Here is a 19,242-nt window from a genome sequence, read left to right on the forward strand (position 1 = left end):
AGGGTTTGGAAGTCTCTCCCTAAAAGACGCATTTCTAAATTGTGAGGCTGACGACAATACATAATGGATCAAATTAGACAATCTATGCTAGCGGTGAGCTTTGGTTGTTACAAATGTTATTAGAGCCCAGACATCGAATGGTGTGCCAACGAGGATGTTGGCCCCCCAAGGGAGGAGGACTGTGAAATCCTACGTTAGTTGGGAAGAGAAACGAACCAACCATTATAAGATGGTAGAAACCTCTCTCTAAAAGAAGCATTTTAAAACTGTGAGGCTGACGAAGATATGGTAGTGATGAGCTTGAGTTGTTACCTTTACTTTTAAGGTTCGATTCGATCACGTCTTTGACAACACCACACATAGTGATTGATGTGGACGTATCGTGAGTTGCCACATGGCATTGGTATGCAGAGCTGGCTATGAAGTTCGTTATATCACCCACCAAAACTTTTACAAGAAAATATTCCACCCCACCCCTTGAATTCTTGAGTAGCAAAATTCACTGAATTATTTACGACATTTTACTTCTAATACATTTAATTTAATTCCTTTTTGTTTGGGTGGGAGATGAAGGTTATCCATATTTCCATGTAAAGAAAATCCCAATACTTTTCTACAAAGTTTATGTGTATCAAGTATTATAACATAAATAAACTTTGCATTTTGGATTATACTATATAGTTTCAACCAATTAAAATGCAAAAACATTTTCCATTAAACTGCATGGTTTATTGAAGACTATAAAGTAGTATTTGACCCTTTTTTTAAAAAAAATCTTATCGTGTAAAATCTACGTATGTTAGGTTAAATGCACAACCTAAGATTTAGTATAATTTGACTGTATTTATATAATCTTGAGAAGAAACTAGAAAGAGATACAAGTTTATCTTCGAGATTAGGTTATAAGAAGAAAAATCAAGCTTCACATCTTTAAGAATAATGGAATCAAGTATTGTCACCGTCGAAACGTGATGTCTACTACCACTTTCCACAATATTATCCACTACTTTTACATCGATACAACACTTCTTCTTTACTTTTTACGTGTTAATTCATTTATAACCTTTTTAGATTGTTTCTTATTGTATAAACTATATTATCTTCTTCTCTTTTTCTCTGGGTCACGGTAGACAAGTCGTTTTATCTCTTTTGGCATGTCTCTGGTGAATTGACACTTTCATTCGCATCTCTTGTTGTGGGTTGGTAGACGGCCGTGGGAAACTTCTCGACATTCTCCTTAGAGTGAGAGAAAGAGGTTCAAACTCTAAATTATTTTTAAATTCACTACCAAATCTAAATAATAATACATATGGAAACTTTGGAAATATGGCATAACAACCTAAGCAGCAATATGTCCACTTTAGCCCATTATGTATCCCATCAGCCTCATGGTTTTAAAACGTGTCGACTAGGGAGAAGTTTCCACACTCTCATAAGTTATGCTCCGTTTCCTTTTCTAACCGACGTGGGATCTTACATATGAGGAATCTAAAATATATCAGCTTAAACCGATGATATTTTTCAGTAGTTTACAAACTGCAAAATTTGTTCATTCCAACAGTTATCACAACAAAAAAAACAGCAAAATCAATCATATCGATCAACCAGCTTAATCCCCCAGGGCATGTCCTCACAATGCTTTACATGAGGAACAAGTTTACCAGTGTCAACTCCTTTCTTAGCCTTGCAGTCATAGAAAGGAGGTGCATGGAAACAGGGTTCCATGGACATGGCTTGACCACAAGGTGGGTCGGGGGCAGTACGGTTTTCGGGTTTGTATAATATCCATGGTTTCAGACCGCCAAGACCTTGAGCCACATATCCAAAGGTCGACCATGAGCTGGTGACTAATACATCAGTTGTACTTAACAAATACATCTCTGCTAATGCCTTCTGGTTATGTATACTCTTCTCAGTTTGCTGGTGTTCCTCATGACTTGGTTGGTAGAAACTAATTCTCTCTCCCGTCACTGTTGGATTCTCCCAGTAAATGTCTCTCAACTTCTCCATGTAACCAGCGCTCAGGGACGTTATCAGCACGGCCTTCGACTTTGGATTACTAACTGGACCGGTCATATTCGTCTGCCTATCGGTTCGTGGCAACAGATTCTCCTTCAGGGTACAGGTCAGAACCTGATCCAGGATGTGTTGGAAAGGTCCAGTCCCTGTATCAAACACTCTAATCTGAATACCTATTCTTTCACTAGCTCTAGCCAAGTAAGCTTGATAATATCTCGTAATCAGTCCCCAAACCGAATTCGTGGGGTGAAACAGATATCGACCCAAGAAGTGGAAAACGGTATCTTTATTCGGGAAAAGATCATTGAGTTCTTTCTCGAATGACGACATCAAAAAGAGAGATGGGACAAAATAGTTGTCTGTTTTCATAACAAGCCATGGTGATTGCTGCAGAAGAGCTTGGTCTTGATCACAGAAAAAAAGCTTATCATCATCATCATAATCATGCACCAAATGAAGATAAACAACAGAAGGCAAGATCACTCCACTTGAATCTGTTCTCATGCTGTTCTTCATTATTTTCCCATAGCAATCAGAAGAGTTCTGGTTGAAGTTGCTGAACTTCTCTTTAAATGGAAAATCTTGGGGAAGAAACCAGGAAACCTCAGGAAATGGTTCACAGAAGAGATCAGTCATGTCGGTTCCGGGGTCGACTAGTAGGACACGATTCGTGAGGAGAGAATAAAGGAACGCCGAAGCAAGAGTTAGTATTCTATTCCCTAATCCACTGAAGGAAATCCATATCAGATATCTACAGTCTGAGGAGCTGCTACTACCATTAGACCTAAGCCACTCCAAAGTTTTGTTATAAGATTCGGTATAAACTCCGCAACGCTTATGAAGATCTTCATAACGCCGCAATTGGGCGATCAGGTAAGAAGAGGGTTCGAACGCCAGCTTGTGTTGATAAGACACTGAATTGTACCTACTGAGACAAGAACCTACACCATGTTTGGCAGAAAGAAGGCCACTTAGCAGTTTATCCTCTGGCTGTATAGCCGTATGAAGATCTCTATCCTTAGAATCCACTGAAAGAAGAAGGCCAACAGATTATACTTGGAACGACACAAATTTCACTGTAAATGGCTACAGGGGAAGACTAATTATGAAGAATTTCCCAAGTATCAGACACTAAATTATTAGATTACATATATAGCAGCACATAAGAACAGATTATCTCACAATAAAGAAGGGAAAGTCTTGAAGATACTCTTATCTTTGTCTCTATTGGGTCAGTTCATCATGAAGAAAGAGTAGGCAGAACTCAGAATAATTCACAATGTAGTGGAAATGATAGAAGAGGCAAATAAAAATACTGCACTTGTCTGAATGGTTTATCCAAGTTCATTGCCACAAAATTCCAAATCATTTTGATAGCTTAAACATTCAGTACTGAATCAGTCAATTTCTCAAACAGTTTGAATACAAGGTGGCTCTTCAAGAACTCGACACACAATGAATTGAAAGCGATTTGAACTGAAATTCACATGGCAATGAGCAAGAAGCAATTTACAGAAAGTTCAAAATCGAGTACCTAGGTCAGAGTTCCACTGAGGAATCCACATATCTGAGCCATCATTTGCAGCATCAGATGGCGGGTCTCTAAGAACAACAGAGAGTGAAAAGATCACAGAAATGAACATCAACAAAACCACAACCGTACCCAATACTCGAATCGAACTGAACCCACATTTGGTTTCTTGGTTGCTGTTGAAATCGGTGGGCGGATCCTTGTCCGATAGGGTGTTGTGATGATCCGCAGTCTGCCTCATCAATCGCCTAATTTTTGCATAATTTTCATCTGGGTATGGATTGAATGTAGGGTTCATGGGTTTAAACTTCGTGTTCCAGCAAAAGGGGTTGTGGAAACTGGAAACAGATGGCTTCAAGAGGACCTGTGTCGGTCTATGGAGGTCGCCGAATCAGGGCTGCAACTTTTTGTCTTAATTCAATAAACCGAAGAAATAAAGTGAGTCCTAATCGAAATCTTACTCTATTCCCGCTTTGTCGGTGTTCCAAAGCTTTATGATCTATCAGTATCAGCTACTCGCGACTAAAATCTATGTGCGTCCTTTTCCTTGAAAATTTGGATCAATTTGGCCATTCACGCTTCATAAACCTTCAAGATAAATCGTTAGTTTAATTTAGAAAAAAACTGAAGTAAATATATAATATTGATAGAGAGAAGATATAGTTCTTCTTTGTAACGGTAGCAACAATTTGTTGTTGGAATGTTCTTGAAATTTTGTGGGAAGAACATAATATACCAACCTTCTAACTTTGTGTAATTAATTTCAAGTTTTGTTAGTCTCTTTTTTACCATTTTTAATTGAGTTGGATTGAAGATTTTTTTTTTTTCTAACTCAAAATTTTCGAGTGAATTGGGTTAGTGATTTGAAGAAACTAAATAGAATAGAATAAAGTTTATAACCTAATTCTCTATTTTCGAGTTGGGTTATTCGATTATTTTTTTAATTATTAAAAAAATTACTTATCCACCGTATTCATTATATTAATAACTAAAATTTTATAAAATTTAAATATAAATTCTTTACAATTTATTAGTGTCTCATCTATTAACATCAATATTCTTAATTTTTATAATAATCTTAAAATTAGGGTTGAGCGGTAAATTTTACCCAAAAAAGATATATATATAAATTCGCAAATTTGAATTTTCGATTTTTCAAAAATGTAATTCAACCAAAACTATAATATATATATATAATTCAACTCAATCTTTATGTTGATCGAGTTCTCAAGTCATTTGAAAATTTATGTAATTCAATATATATATTGGATGATAGGAAAAAATGCTCGCTTAAATACTATTTTTTAAAAACTATTTTGATTTATCTACTTTCAACTTTAGTTTAAAATTTATTTTGGTTAAGTTCCTATCTTCATTCAACTTTATAACGCATAATAAATCTAATAATGATTTAGAAAATTTTAATATAGTCATATGGTTAAAATATCATCACTGATCTAATAGAGTCAAACCCAATAATTGTATGAGTCCATTTATATTTATGGTTGACTAGGCTTAGTATAAATATATCCGTCTATCCTACCTACCTAAGAAATACAAAGCAGTAGTTTTCTATAAAGTGTCCTGTACAAAGCAGTAATATTGTAGCAGTAGTTTTCTATAAAGTGTCCTGTACAAAGTAGTAAGCAATAGTTGTAAGCAGTAGTATTGTAACGGTAGTTTTCTATAAAGTGTACTGTAGGAAGCAGTATTCTATAAAGTGTACTGTACAAACCGTAGTATTGTACCAAATGTCTTGTAATCTCTGATCGATGGTTCTTTAGGGGAGTGTTTTAAAATTTTAACAAAAAAGAATAAAAGTAAATCAGCAAATAGCATTTAAAAATGAAAATGGGTTAGAAAGAAGTCAAAATCTAAATTTGATTGTCAAAGGAAGACATTTGAATTTCTCTCGTTCATGTCAGCAAGATCGAAGGCCAACCATTGCCGATAAGCAATCCCTGAATTCTGGTGGTACGCCCCCCATCCTCAACCACTCATATTTCTTTCCCAATTTTCTTGTTTGGATTTGGCAGTCCTACTCTTACATGAGCGTGTTAAGTGGAGAACAACAAATCATCACTCTTCGCATCCTTACCTAACCTTTCAAACCCAGAAAGGGTTGTTTGTTCACTCCAAGTCGAAAATGGCTGTTGCTTCCCTATGCCAATCCACTATGAATTCCCAGGTCAGTGGGTTGATCGGAGGTCTCACTTTTCAGAAACTAGCCCTCTCTCAACCGACCTCCCATACCTTTTCGAGGTAATTTGATTAATGGGTGCCCTTCGTTTTCTTCGTTTTCTTCGTTTTCTTCGTTTGATCGCTCTAACATCCCTTGGAGGCCTTGGAATTCAATTTCTCAATCTTTGACTGCGAGTGAACTAAGGGTTGTGTTCTTACATTGCCCTGATTTTGGGAATACCTAATTTAATTTAGTTTAGTTTTCTGATTCTTGGCATGTGGTGATAATTCATTCCGTCTCATTGAAATTCTGAGATTGAACTGCTGAGCTTCTTGCAATTGTTCTTGTTTATTTGATTTGTGTGTTTTGCAAGAGCTTGCTTTCGTCTATGTTCTAAGTTCCTTCGATCTGTGGTGAAATAGAGTAGAATGAATGACACCCATTGCGGTATATGACGAAATATTTGGTATACAATGTTCTCCTGTTTACTGTCTGTTGCTAACTTTCTAGGAGAAGCTACAAAAATGTGGTGAAAGCTTCAGCTCGGGTTGATAAATACTCAAAATCTGATATCATTGTCTCTCCCTCAATCCTCTCTGCTAACTTTGCCAAATTGGGAGAGCAGGTTCTGTTCTGTGCTCTGATATTTCCATCATTTTTCTTTGTTATCAAATTGCTTTGGAGCTTTATACCAATGATTTTATAGATTGAAATTCTCGTCTTGTTTAGGTCAAAGCTGTGGAACTGGCAGGTTGTGATTGGATTCATGTTGATGTAATGGATGGTCGTTTCGTTCCAAATATCACGATTGGACCTCTTGTTGTCGATGCTCTACGCCCCGTGACAGATCTTCCTTTAGATGTGCATTTGGTATGCTTCTTTCTCATTTTTGTTCTCTTTTGTTGTAGCACTGATTCTTGAGTACTTCTGTTAACATAAACTCGATGCATTGTAGATGATTGTGGAGCCAGAGCAGCGTGTGCCTGACTTTATAAAAGCTGGTGCTGATATCGTTAGTGTTCATTGCGAGCAATCTTCTACAATCCATCTGCATCGCACCCTTAATCAAGTAAGTTTTCCTCCTCTGCAACGTAGTACGGAATTAGGTGCACGTGTGCGGTCCTAGCAAGATATAGATCTAAATGAAGAAAAAACTGCAAAATCTAAGACGTTCTTTAGAATACAATGGAAGTGGATATGTTCCTACATTGCTCAAGTAAGGTTCCCTTTGTGACGCAATTCGGGCTTAGGTACACGTTTCTTTTCTTTGTTAAATCCTAATGAGATATAGATCGAAATGAAGATAAAACTATAAAATTCAACATGCTCTTAAGAATAAAACGAAGGCGTGTGTTCCTACTGTTCTTATTGTTCTGAAACTTTGTGGATTAAAAATGTGAGATCTCACATCGGTTGGAGAGGAGAATGAACCATTGCTTATAAGGGTGTGGAAACCTCTCGCTAATAGACGTGTTTTAAAAACCTTGAGGGGAAGCTCGAAAGGGAAAGCCCAAAGAGGACAACATCTGCTGGCGGTGGACTTAGACTGTTACCAATGGTATCAGAGCCAGACACCGGGCAGTGTGCCAACGAGGTCACTGGGCCTCCAAGCGGGTGGATTGTGAGATCCCACCTCGATTGGAGACCACAAAGTATTGCTTGAAAGGGTGTGAAAACCTCTCCCTAACAAACACGTTTTAAAAACCTTGAGAGAAAGTCCGAAGAAGACAATATCTACTAGCAGTGGGCTTAGGCTTAGGCTTAGGCTGTTACAGAAAAACACAATCATATTGTTGAAAACTGCTTTTACAAGAGTTTATGGCTGTTTTCTTGGTTCCGTTGTGCTTCATTCTTGAAGCATTACTTGCTTGACTTGCAAATGAAAATGACTTTAGTTTTAGACGGAATTCTTGCATTTTATGGAAAGATCATATATCTTTATTCATAGGCCATTCCTTTAAATATGATTCAGATAAAAAGTCTTGGAGCTAAAGCTGGAGTGGTTCTAAATCCTGCTACCTCACTCAGCACAATAGAATATGTTCTTGATGGTGAGTGCTGTTGTAACGTGGAGTCTGGGGCTCATTTATAGCTTATTAAATTGTTATATAAAATTATATATGGAAAATAGTCAAGATAGTTATATATGGTAAAGCTATATATAGAGTAAACTGAATTATATATATATATATACGCCTTGCCGTGCTTAAAAAATGCTTTCTATTCTATTGTACATACTTGAAGTCATCAACATAAACCTTTAGCCAATATTTCTATTTGCTCTCTCTAGTGTTCTTTGTATATAAGCCATTAGTCAATGTTCTTTTTTACTCTCTCCGGTTCTTTGTATTCACCTAGATTGAGTAACGTGCAAAATGATCAAGAAAAGTGATCGACTGATTGGATGAGAGAATAAGACCTGATATTTTGGAGCCATGCGGAGGTTAAGAGTGAATATTTCTAGGATGCCACTTCGTAGAATAACGCGTTAATTATCTGAACAAAACGAAAGGGATTGACAATGCCCTTTGCCTATTTTCAGTGGTTGATTTGGTCTTAATTATGTCGGTAAATCCTGGTTTTGGTGGGCAAAGCTTTATTGAGAGCCAAGTAAAGAAAATCTCAGAATTAAGAAGATTATGTGCTGAAAAGGTACAATTTTCCTTTCCTTTCTGTAGCTTGTTCCATGAGTTTTAGAAGATTACAAGGAATCAAAAGCCATTGGCATTTCATTTACTTCGTCGCAGGGAGTGAACCCATGGATCGAAGTGGACGGTGGCGTCGGTCCAGCCAATGCATATAAGGTGCATACAATAACATTCCCACCATAACAACTCATACTACATAAGTTTCTAAACCAAGTTTTTGGATGGTCTTGCAGGTCATAGAGGCCGGAGCTAATGCTTTAGTTGCAGGTTCTGCTGTTTTTGGAGCTAAAGATTATGCAGAGGGTATGTATGATCCATACAGTTCCCTCTACTCCCTCTTCTCACAAATCCTCAGTACATTTTAACTAAATTATGCCCTCGAATCGATTCTCGAACAGCCATAAAAGGAATCAAAACGAGCAAAAGGCCCGAGGCAGTTGCAGTGTGAAAGTGACTTGTACAAGATCTGAGCTGTTTCAATTAATAGTATTGCTGTGTTCTTCATTGCCACGTAAGTTGTCCCTCGTCGTCGTTTCGATCGATGGAAAACGAATATGATTGTATTATCCACGACATCTGCTACTGTGACGATGCTACCTGATCTTACCACTTGTTTCTTCTTGCAAATGCAGAGATAAATCTCCAACTGCATAGATAGCAGAACGTTGTGTTCTTCAAGCTCGTCTCAGCCATGGATGCCAGCTTCACAGTTTTATTCCTTTGTGAAAAGAAGCCTGTAGATTTGTTATGTACTATAGCATCTCAGTATAAATTCAATAATATAAACAAATGACTTGACTTGGATTCAAGTGAATAAAAATTTTATGAATCGGATTATTATTGGTTCCTAAAATTAAATTGGATTAAATCGAACGCATTTAAATTTATGTTAATTTAAAAACATATAATATAATTATATATTCATATATTTGTGTTTATTTTTATCTAATTTTGTAATTATTTATTCTTTAACCACGTTTAAAAATAGTTTTGAATTATTTTCAAGGTAATTTTTAAAAACATATATTAAAATTGAGTTAAAAATCTTAATTAAATATTTAAAAATAAATAAATAAATAGATATTTTAGGGACTAATATTTTATTTTTATTACAATTTGAATATTTTATTAAGCAAACAAAATGGAAAGAATTTATAGTTGAGCTGTATTCATTATTCAATAGGAGTTATTTGAAATATAAGAATATATGGTTGGAACAATTGGTTGGGTCTAAAAATTGTCCAAGATTCTAACTCCGAACACCTCTCCGTAATATTAATCATAATTTCTAGGTCCCTTAATAATATTAAGTTTGTAGATTAATGTTGATATATGATTTTAATTTAAAAAGACAAAAAGATTGATGTAAGAATTTGGGTGTTTGTATAATTTAAAATCTATAAGGACTAGTAAATTAAGTTGAAAATTTGGGAGTGTGACAAGTTATTCAATTTATTTCTTACGTTCATAATTGAACTACAAAATTCTCAATTTTATCATTTATTGAAGTGTCAGCCAAATGCAAAATGCAAGAAATCTTTCATTCCAGAAGATTTTGACGCTGGTGTCCTAATCGTATTGTGTCGAATCTGGAAGATAAATGCAAGTTAACGAAACCGCCATTTCCGCCATTGGCAGAAGCTCCAGAGCCAGGCAACAATTTCTTTTCTCTGTATTGAAGTGCTGTAAATCCGTTCGTAATCTTACGAAAATTCATGCCCAGATAGTCACCAGCGGTTTAACCCAGAAAAATTTCATCCTCGTCAATCTTTTATCGCTCTATGTCTCTTTCGGTTCTCTTAGAACTGCCCAGAAAGTATTCGAGGACGTTAGTTCGCCGGGTACGACTGTGTGGAACCAGATAATCAGAGGCCATGCGCGGAGCAAAACGCCTCAAGAATCAATTGAGCTGTTTAAGCGAATGGCGGCGGCGGAAGTTGAGGCTGATGAGTTTACGTATTCGTTTCTTCTGAGTGCGTGTGCGAGATCGAGGTTATTCAGAGAGGGGGAACAGATTCATGGGAGAGTTTTGGCAAATGGGTATCACTCCAACACGTATGTTAGATCGAATTTGATCAATTTGTACGCAAATGTAGCGGGGGGTTTTGATCTCGAGAGAGCTCGTTACATGTTTGATGAAATGCTTGAAAGAAATGTCGTGGGTTGGAATTCCTTGCTCGCAGGGTATGTTAGACGTGGTGATTTTGATGGGGCTAGAAAAGTTTTCGATGAGATGCCTGAGAGAAATGTCCGGACATGGACTACCATGGTAGCAGGACTTGCTCAAAATGGCCATTGTAAGCTAGCTTTGTCAATATTTAATCAAATGAGAAGGGCTGGTGTGGAATTGGATCAGGTGGCATTGGTGGCTGCTTTGACAGCTTGTGCCGAATTGGGAGACTTAACATTAGGAAAATGGATTCATGGATATGTCGAAAGAACATGGCGGAGTAGACACCGGCCACTATTGGTGTCTCTGAGCAATGCTCTGATTCACATGTACGCAAGTTGTGGTGTTATGGATGAAGCATGCAAAGTGTTTGAAGAAATGCCCCAACGAAACACTGTGTCTTGGTCGAGCATCATCACTGGGTTTGCAAAGCAGGGCCATGGAGAAGAAGCCATTAGAGTCTTTCAATTGATGCTGTGCTCTGGCCAAGATGAAGTAAGACCTGACGAGATAACCTTCATTGGGGTTCTCACTGCTTGTAGTCATGCAGGCTTAATCAGGGATGGAATCCGAATTTTCGAGTCTATGCGAGAAACTTTCGAAGTCAGCCCACGGATTGAGCATTATGGATGCTTAGTTGATCTCCTGAGCCGTGCAGGTTTACTGAATGAAGCGTTGGAACTGATTGAAAGTATGCCAATGAAGCCGAACAATGCTGTGTGGGGAGCACTTCTCAGCGGCTGCAGAACTCACAAGAACGATGCAATCGCATCCCATGTTGCCAAACAATTGGCTTTCGAAATCGAACCTGACAACCAAGCTGCTGGATACTTAATGCTTCTAGCTAATGTTTATGCTGGAGATAAACGTTGGCAAGACACTGCCATCCTGAGAAAGAACATGCTTGAACTGGGAGTGAAGAAACCTTCAGGAAGAAGCTGGGTCGAGATTAATGGAGTTGTATGTGATTTCGTGGCGGAAGATGAGACTCACAAGGATGTGAGTTTAATTCACGAGATGCTTGACAACATAACAACACAAATCCGGACGGATAACTGTAAATCAGAGACAATATCAGAGGCATTTGTTGGCGTCTAATGTGTTCCTGGTAAGTTTGCTATTTTTGTGTTGCAACAAACTAGTTGAAATTGAATTTAGTATTCCTTTAGCTTAATAGATCTCTTTATAATCTTATTCTTAACCCTTCTGATGAAATTGTGCAAATGTATATGGTATAGATAGAAATCTGATCCCAAAAGTTCCTTACAATCCACTTAGCAGTTAGCACCCACCAACCACTCAGCTATAGAGCTTTTGGGGATGATGTTACAAGCCATATTAAACTCACCATCCATCAGAAAAATGATACATGGTCGCAGGAATCGAAAAGATAGACTGTTCGTTCGATCCAACTAATTAAACCATTAGTATGGTAACTTTATCGTAACAAACTAGTTGCAGTATCCCAATGTCCCATTTGATGGAGTTTGGGAGCACGGTCGTCAAGTTCATTTGGGTTTAACATAAATGAAAAGGGGATGGAGATTGAATCTTCAACGACAAAGTAAGGACAATTCGTACTTGCAACCCATATTATTTATTTATTTATTTGAGTTTAAGAATATATGAGGACGGAGAGATTCGAAAGTATAGTGTATTTGATCTTTTCTTTTAAATGTTGGAGGTGGGGGGGGGGTTTATACTCTCTGGGAAAGGAAGAAAAGGTCAAAAGGTAAGACACGTGGGCGGTCCTAGGTGGACGGAACTGGCATGCCACGTAGGATTGCCAACACTTACAGTCCACCAATGGAAAGATTAAGAATATCTATGAAAAGAGAAAATGGGGAATGGGTCATATTTCATTTGGTTGATTGGAGAAGATCTGGAGGTGACGTGGCTTCTTCGCCATCTCTACATAACTATCCAAACCAATGTTACGCTTTTGCACTTTTTTATGTTTCTTCTCTCTCTTCTGGTTCTTGCTTTTGCTATCCTGAGCTTCATCTTTCTTCAATCTCAGCCCTCCATCGCCCACTACTTGCCGATCAATCCGGTGCATTTTAGCCTTAGAAGCTGATCGAGCAAAGATATTTCTTTTTGGGAAAAGAAAAAAAATCTAAAACACAGACACGAAGCAAAAGCTTCGTAGATATAAGCATTTACGGTCGCTGACTAAAAAATCTTCTTTTGCCTTCGCTCGCGCCTCTCCGTTAACGCTACACCAGCAGCCATCCAGACGTGTGCTAACGTGCGCCTTCTTCGGTGAAACAATTTTTTTTTTTTTTTTTTTAATTGAGTTCTGGTGGTCACGTTTGATCTTCACCTCTCCGATCTTCTGAAAGCGTTCGCTTTATTGTTTATCGAGGAGTGTAACTTGTACAACTTTGCGCAAATGATTAACTGGTTCAACAGCTTCATGAGCTTTTAACTGAGGGGGTTTTTTTTTTTCTTTTTTGGTTTGATTTTGATGGGGTTGGTGTTTAACGAGATGGGTTATCTTCTGATTCGTGAATGAAGTCAGTGATCGAAACCCTAACCCTAATTTGGATTCTGTGGGAAAATTGACGAAACTGTGGATGGAATTTCTCTAGTATGTATTTAACCATTTTTGTGTGTTCCCTTTTCTCTTTGCTTTCTTTTATGGACTTTGGTTGATTGCTTTGTATTTAGGAAGGGATTCACGTTTTGTGTAGGTTCTGATTTATCAGTTATGGATTGCAAGGAGCTCAATTTGAACGAAGATTGTGGAGGCTGTGGTAGCGGGGTAAAGAGTGGGGGAGATGGGTTTATAGACAGGAGCAAAGTTAGGATTTTGCTGTGCGATAATGATTCCAAAAGTGCAGATGAGGTTTACAAGCTTCTTTTGAAATGTTCCTACCAAGGTACAAGTTTCTTTTCTTCCCCCCCCCCTAATAGATTCTTCTGGATGCTAAAATTAATGCATGATAATTAGTTCTTTCAGTTACTGAAATTCTTGAATGGTTTTTGAGGTGTAAGACTTCGGTTAGGTATAGTGATCTAGTAGTTGCTCGTGATATTCTGTGCTTGCCTTCAAATCCTAAGTCTATAAACTTAAATGCGATTGTCATCACTGTCTTATTCTATGTGCATCAACGAATTTATCTGTTCACTGGTTTCTAACTTTCTACGTAATTTGTAATACTAACAATTGACAGAAATGACAACTACTTCACTGATATAAGGTTTTCTTTTTGTTGTCAGTCATTTCCGTGAGTTCGGCTAGACAGGTCATTGATGCTTTGAATGCGGAAGGACCTGAAATTGATATTATACTCTCGGAAGTTGACCTACCAATGGCCAAAGGTATGAAAATGTTGAAGTACATCACTCGGGATAAAGAGCTGCGACGCATTCCTGTTATCAGTAAGTTGTGGGTTATTGCCAATTCATCAAACGTTAATATCATTAAACTAACAGAGTGATCTGATTCGCCTGTATTGTTTTATTTTTTTCTTGCTTTGTAAGTGATGTCAACACAAGATGAGGTTCCTATAGTCGTTAAGTGCTTGAGGCTTGGAGCAGCTGACTATCTTGTAAAGCCGTTACGAACAAATGAGCTATTAAACTTATGGACACACATGTGGAGAAGAAGACGCATGGTTTGCCTCCTTGGACTCATATTTTATTTTTGATTATCTACATTGTCCTTGCATCAATTCCTAGAAAACATGCAATCAAAAGTGTGTAGTGGCCCTTCGAATTTTTTTTGCAGATGATGTATGCCATTTTGATTTATTAATTTCAAATTTCATATAGCTTGTCAACGCCTGGTGTTTGCAGACCTCTTCCTTTTCTTGTACAAAAACACTCACAATTTCTTCCTCTCACACAACCCGTTTATCTGTTTTATGATGGCAGCTTGGACTGGCAGAAAAGAACATCTTGAATTATGAATTTGATATGGTGGCATCAGACCCAAGTGATGCTAATACAAATAGTACTACTTTGTTCTCGGATGACACAGATGACAAGTCACGTAGGAGCACAAATCCGGAGATGGGAATTGCAACACATCAGGAAGATGAGGTTGGTATGACTTGGTTAACTTTTGAAACAAAGGTGCAATATAAAGTACTATATTGCTAAATTGATCATTAGGTTGCTTTCTGTCATAACCCTAAAAGAATTTAAATATAGTAGCTAACAGTTTTGGATAAATACAGCAAGGAAAATGAAGTAATGAACTTCTCCCAAACATCCTGTCCTTACCACCAAAAGTCCATATTAATCTGAAAAATATGGAAGTAATCTGAAAAATGATGTAATGAACTTCTCCCAAACTTCTAACAGATAGTCCCATTACGAGATTACATCTTATTCATGATTATTGAGAGTATCTGTTAGATGTTTTTTTCGTCTAAATTGTACAGATAGTCCCACTACTAATCCCTACAATCGGTATTGCAAATGGGTCGAGAACGAACTAGTTTATTAAATGCTTGATGCATATATTTGAGGACCTTCATGGAAATCCTATTTCTTTTATTTATTCATTATCTTACTGAGACGTCATTTATATTTTACCTCAACTGCGAACTTCATTTAAATTGTATTTACTTGTTCAGTCTGGTATTGCTTCTGCACTGGTAGAGCTTCCTGCTGTTTATTCTGTGGAACATCAGCCAGATGTACCTGGAATTAGTGAGCGTCGAACAGGTAAGCCAGTGATCACATCAACCTGCTCTTTCATGAGCATAATGTTGAAAAAAGTCCAAGTTTCAAATGGAAGCTAGTAATATTACGTCAAATTAGAATGCACTAGAGCGTTAACTATGTTTCATGATACAGACTCATCTTACATCTGAATTATGGCAACTGTCGTTGTCCCATACTGGATGTCCATTCTTGCTAAATGCTTAAGGATTGTCTTTTTTTTTTTTTTATGCTAGAGATAACTTACTAGACTTTTAATGTCTAATATTGCTTAGTATCTGAGATAGTCTCAAAGTAAGATGGCTTTATCTTGTGTTATAATTAGTTGATTCTCAAGTAACTTTTTGTTCCTTCCATCTATTTTTTGAGCGTGCATTATAATCCTTTTACTGCGTCTTGCAGGGCAACTTTTATCATGCCCTAGAAAGAGTGAACTAAAGATCGGTGAATCATCTGCATTCTTTACCTATGTCAAATCAAGAACTCTGAAAAACAAGGCAGTAGATGAAGAAGACAATGCCAAACGACTTTTGCTGGATGAGAATCATCAAAAAACTTGTCAGCACCCAGTTCGTCTTCCCCAAATACAAGAAAGTGGGGAGGCCTTGGAAACCCATTCACAAGGAGACGAATTCCCAAGCAGTACTAGTTTTCCTGATTCTTTTTCTATGGAGAAATCTTGTACGCCACCTGCTGGCTCAGAAGTTCACAGGGAAGGAAACATCAATGAAGAAAATCGCTCTCAAGTGCATGTGCATCCTCAAAATGGATCTCAACATGATATGTCAGGCCTACCTGTGCAAACACAAACTGCTTATCCGTTCTATATGCCAGAAGGTATGATGTCGGCGCAACTGTACCAAAAGAACCTGCATGATATGCAAAATCGTGCGGCAATGATGTCACAATATGGTCAATTTCATCATTGTCCTCCCAATATAAGTGGTGTGGCATCTTATCCTTATTACCCTATGAATATATGTTTACAACCTGGTCAAATGTCAGCTTCTACTAATACTCATTCATGGCCATCTTTTGGAAATTCATCTTCCAATGAAGCAAAATCGAACAAATTGGATAGAAGAGAGGCTGCACTGATTAAATTTAGGCAGAAAAGGAAAGAGCGTTGTTTTGATAAGAAGATTAGGTATGTTAATAGGAAACGGCTTGCAGAGAGGAGGCCTCGTGTTCGAGGCCAGTTTGTTAGAAAGGTAAATGGTGTCAATGTAGATCTAAATGGACATCCTGCATCAGCTGATGATGTCGAGGATGAAGATGACGATGAGGAGCAACTATCAAGAGATTCCTCTCATGAAGATGATGTTTCAGGATATTAGAAGAGATTTGCTGTCCAAGTGACAAAGGAAATTCATTTGAAATGGTTCCGCGGCACTAGTGATCCCGGAATACCTGAAATTTATGCTCCGAATGCCTTAAATATCATTACTCAGTTCCTGTATGGATCCGGATGGAATATTTATTGAAGAATGCTTGTTTATCCAGTGAAGCAAGCAAGTGTGCATATTTACTGTATGCAATCACGGCAATGTTGGCAGGATACCCATTTCTGCTGTTATATGACACCATTTGCTTGCACCAGGTCCTTGTAGCCTTGCGGTTACTGGTGGCTAGAAACTACTTCTCTTGAGTAATCTTTATCCGGTCTTGCTGCTCATGGATTTCCCAAGCTGGGGTCTTGAGGGCTAAAATACATGTGCTTCAATACCATCTCCCTGGTGAAACTTAAGTTGGTCGAATCAGATCATCAAAAATCTACTGCCGAGAAGAATTGGGATGTCGGTCGAAACGGCCAAGAGCTTACCCTATTCTCCCGATCCCAACTTATGTAACTTGCGAAAGTTCTTAGCCAGAAGATCAATCTCAATTTTATCAGAACTCATGAACTGTCTTCAATGTATTATCAGATAAGCTGATGGAAGTGTGTTGATATAAAATTAAATGTATAAAGGAAGTAGGAATATGATTCTGTGCTTGTCAGTTTCTATTGGAAAGCATGCTCTGCAGGAAGTGCATAGTTTTATGGTTTAACATTGCAAGCAAATCATATCGATTTACAAACCCCAATACACTGTGCATAAGCATAAGCTTCCCAGTCAATAAACGAAGTTGGCAAAGACATTACAAGAAAATCCTAATCTAATATATATATTTCTTGGAACAAATACTGAAAAAATCAATACAAATCATCTGTGTATACATTGCATCTCTGAGCTGATCATCTGTTTTTGTGCAGCCACAAACAGATTCATGTCGTTTTGAGACATACATGGTGCCTGCCTTATACTCTTCCCCTGGCAAAGGCATGAGCTTCTGTGTCAGTTCGATTCTACTGCTACTGGATTCCTTCTATGAATCTGAACAAGAATTCAAGCCTAAACTTCTTCAACGAGCAAGATATTCAGAATAGCTGCAATACTTATTGCCGCCTCATCTCTGGTATAGACGCTAAACATGGCTACCTTGACACATTTTCTAATTTGATGGCAGTACTTTCTGTTGGGCTAATAACATTGATCTATTCAATTGTGCAACTTGTTGCAGTAGTTGGCTGATTTTCTGGATAAAAAAATTTTAAAAAACCCCAGAATCTATCAGACAAATGCAAGACAATAGCTCTTGAGCTCATTCTTCAACTAAAGAAACCAAGATTTTTAATTAGACAGTGGAGAGGAGCAGCATAATGTAGAAGGGAATAAGGTCATGCCAAGAAAGACAAGAACTAAACTACTTCTGATAACCCCCCACATGCAGTCATGACTTGGTTTACTTCAAATTCAAACACCCAGATTCAATATCATGTTATTTTGTAAGTTGGTAACGCAATGTTGTATTATGAAAAGAGCTATTATATTCTCTAATACCCATTTTGCAGAATACAGGGGGCGTCAAAACTCTTACAAGCATTGTCACAAACACTTGGAGGTCAGAAATTGACAAACCTTGTCTTTCTCCTTGATCATCATCTTTAATTGTTCTGTACTATGACGCAAACGGCGCTGACGAAGTCTCTTGTAAAGCCACCAGAGGGTTACCAATAACCCAATCCTTCCAGCAGGGGAAAACAACCAAACAGCCGTTCTACGCGCAGCATTGGGCCAAATTGAGGAAGTCATTGCAGCAATCCGGGAGCGAAGAATCTGAACCCCGAAAGCCATCCATTTAGAAGCCGCCATGGACTTCCGAATTTGACAATCAGATGGGCTCGGTGACTGTGGATGTGAAGTCTCATCATCAGAAAGTGAGAAAGATGAGAACGAGGAAGATGATTGGGACGACCTAAACGATGAGGATGGCGAATTGGACTGAAATGAAACTGGGCTTCCTCGTTCGTTTCCTTCAATCGATGGTAGCCATAGATTCTCGTGATTTGAAGGTGGGAAGACGGAGAAATCGTCTTTGGGAAGAGAATCCCTAATCCCCACCATTGACCATTCTTTCAGTTGGATTTTCGGCTGCTGAGATGAAGAAGACGACTGATATGAATTCAACGAATGGAAGTTTTCCCAGTCGAAAACCGATCTGGCTTCATGACCTGCCATTTACCTGCCGACCCAATTCCCTTTTCAACATAAAGAATTGCAACGAACAAAAAATGGAGAGTAATTTGAGCTTGAGAGATCCAAAGAAAACGCCTTGGGATGCGTTCATGCAACAGGAAGGAACCGAGTCGTGTTTCCTTGGATGTTTGAACTTGTAATTGCCCTTGAAGATTATTGATCGATTCTATCCGATAGAACAAAATTACGAATTCGAAATTCCCATTAGAAAAATTAGGCTTTTTGGTGCCCTAAATGTCGATGTCCATTTGAGGAGATGAGAGAAGGCCCAAACAAAAGAAGGTCCATCATGACGAACACTCCATCTCATTCCCTTTAAAGTTTGAACTTTCTTATTCTTAGGTTCCATCTTTTTCTTTTAAATATTTTAATTTTGAGAATTTCTATTTTAGTTTTGGAAATAAAGATGTGCAAGACTTTGTTGCAACAATTATTTTATT

General features: G+C 37.8%; 4 protein-coding genes across 9 annotated transcripts; 2 read left to right on the forward strand and 2 right to left on the reverse strand.

Moving 5' to 3' along the window:
- Positions 1–1,461: 1,461 nt before the first annotated feature.
- LOC111452822 (galactoside 2-alpha-L-fucosyltransferase-like) lies at positions 1,462–4,185 on the reverse strand. 2 transcript variants are annotated; one of them, XM_023093724.1, is made up of 3 exons: positions 4,012–4,185; positions 3,554–3,924; positions 1,462–3,047 (listed from the first exon to the last, which is right to left on the reverse strand). In XM_023093724.1, exons 2-3 carry the CDS (start codon positions 3,846–3,848, stop codon positions 1,588–1,590), a joined length of 1,755 nt encoding a protein of 584 aa, XP_022949492.1. In that variant the 5' UTR covers positions 3,849–3,924; positions 4,012–4,185; the 3' UTR covers positions 1,462–1,587. The 2 variants fall into 2 exon arrangements, with proteins under 2 accessions (XP_022949492.1, XP_022949493.1); XM_023093725.1 differs by lacking the exon at positions 4,012–4,185 and having other exon boundaries at positions 3,554–3,621; positions 3,710–3,830.
- Positions 4,186–5,433: 1,248 nt separating this feature from the next.
- LOC111452869 (ribulose-phosphate 3-epimerase, chloroplastic) lies at positions 5,434–9,217 on the forward strand. The gene is made up of 10 exons (XM_023093787.1): positions 5,434–5,812; positions 6,243–6,357; positions 6,462–6,602; positions 6,688–6,801; positions 7,705–7,783; positions 8,275–8,384; positions 8,480–8,536; positions 8,614–8,683; positions 8,779–8,891; positions 9,013–9,217. Exons 1-9 carry the CDS (start codon positions 5,697–5,699, stop codon positions 8,826–8,828), a joined length of 852 nt encoding a protein of 283 aa, XP_022949555.1. The 5' UTR covers positions 5,434–5,696; the 3' UTR covers positions 8,829–8,891; positions 9,013–9,217.
- A 685-nt stretch (positions 9,218–9,902) lies between these two features.
- On the forward strand, positions 9,903–17,816 carry LOC111452391 (two-component response regulator-like APRR1). 5 transcript variants are annotated; one of them, XM_023093090.1, is made up of 8 exons: positions 11,548–11,658; positions 13,244–13,432; positions 13,773–13,934; positions 14,037–14,170; positions 14,430–14,597; positions 15,137–15,227; positions 15,627–17,681; positions 17,787–17,816. In XM_023093090.1, exons 2-7 carry the CDS (start codon positions 13,261–13,263, stop codon positions 16,559–16,561), a joined length of 1,662 nt encoding a protein of 553 aa, XP_022948858.1. In that variant the 5' UTR covers positions 11,548–11,658; positions 13,244–13,260; the 3' UTR covers positions 16,562–17,681; positions 17,787–17,816. The 5 variants fall into 5 exon arrangements, with proteins under 5 accessions (XP_022948853.1, XP_022948854.1, XP_022948858.1 ...); XM_023093088.1 differs by lacking the exon at positions 11,548–11,658 and adding an exon at positions 12,519–12,798; XM_023093087.1 differs by lacking the exon at positions 11,548–11,658 and adding an exon at positions 12,809–13,140.
- Positions 17,276–19,163, reverse strand: LOC111452392. The gene is made up of 2 exons (XM_023093091.1): positions 18,185–19,163; positions 17,276–17,801 (listed from the first exon to the last, which is right to left on the reverse strand). The coding sequence occupies exons 1-2, from the start codon at positions 18,782–18,784 to the stop codon at positions 17,718–17,720; spliced, it is 684 nt and encodes a 227-aa protein (XP_022948859.1). The 5' UTR covers positions 18,785–19,163; the 3' UTR covers positions 17,276–17,717.
- Between the last annotated feature and the right edge of the window lie 79 nt (positions 19,164–19,242).

Source organism: Cucurbita moschata, unplaced genomic scaffold (assembly GCF_002738365.1).
Source record: "Cucurbita moschata cultivar Rifu unplaced genomic scaffold, Cmos_1.0 Cmo_Scf00014, whole genome shotgun sequence".
In the NCBI taxonomy this organism is placed as follows: domain Eukaryota; kingdom Viridiplantae; phylum Streptophyta; class Magnoliopsida; order Cucurbitales; family Cucurbitaceae; genus Cucurbita; species Cucurbita moschata.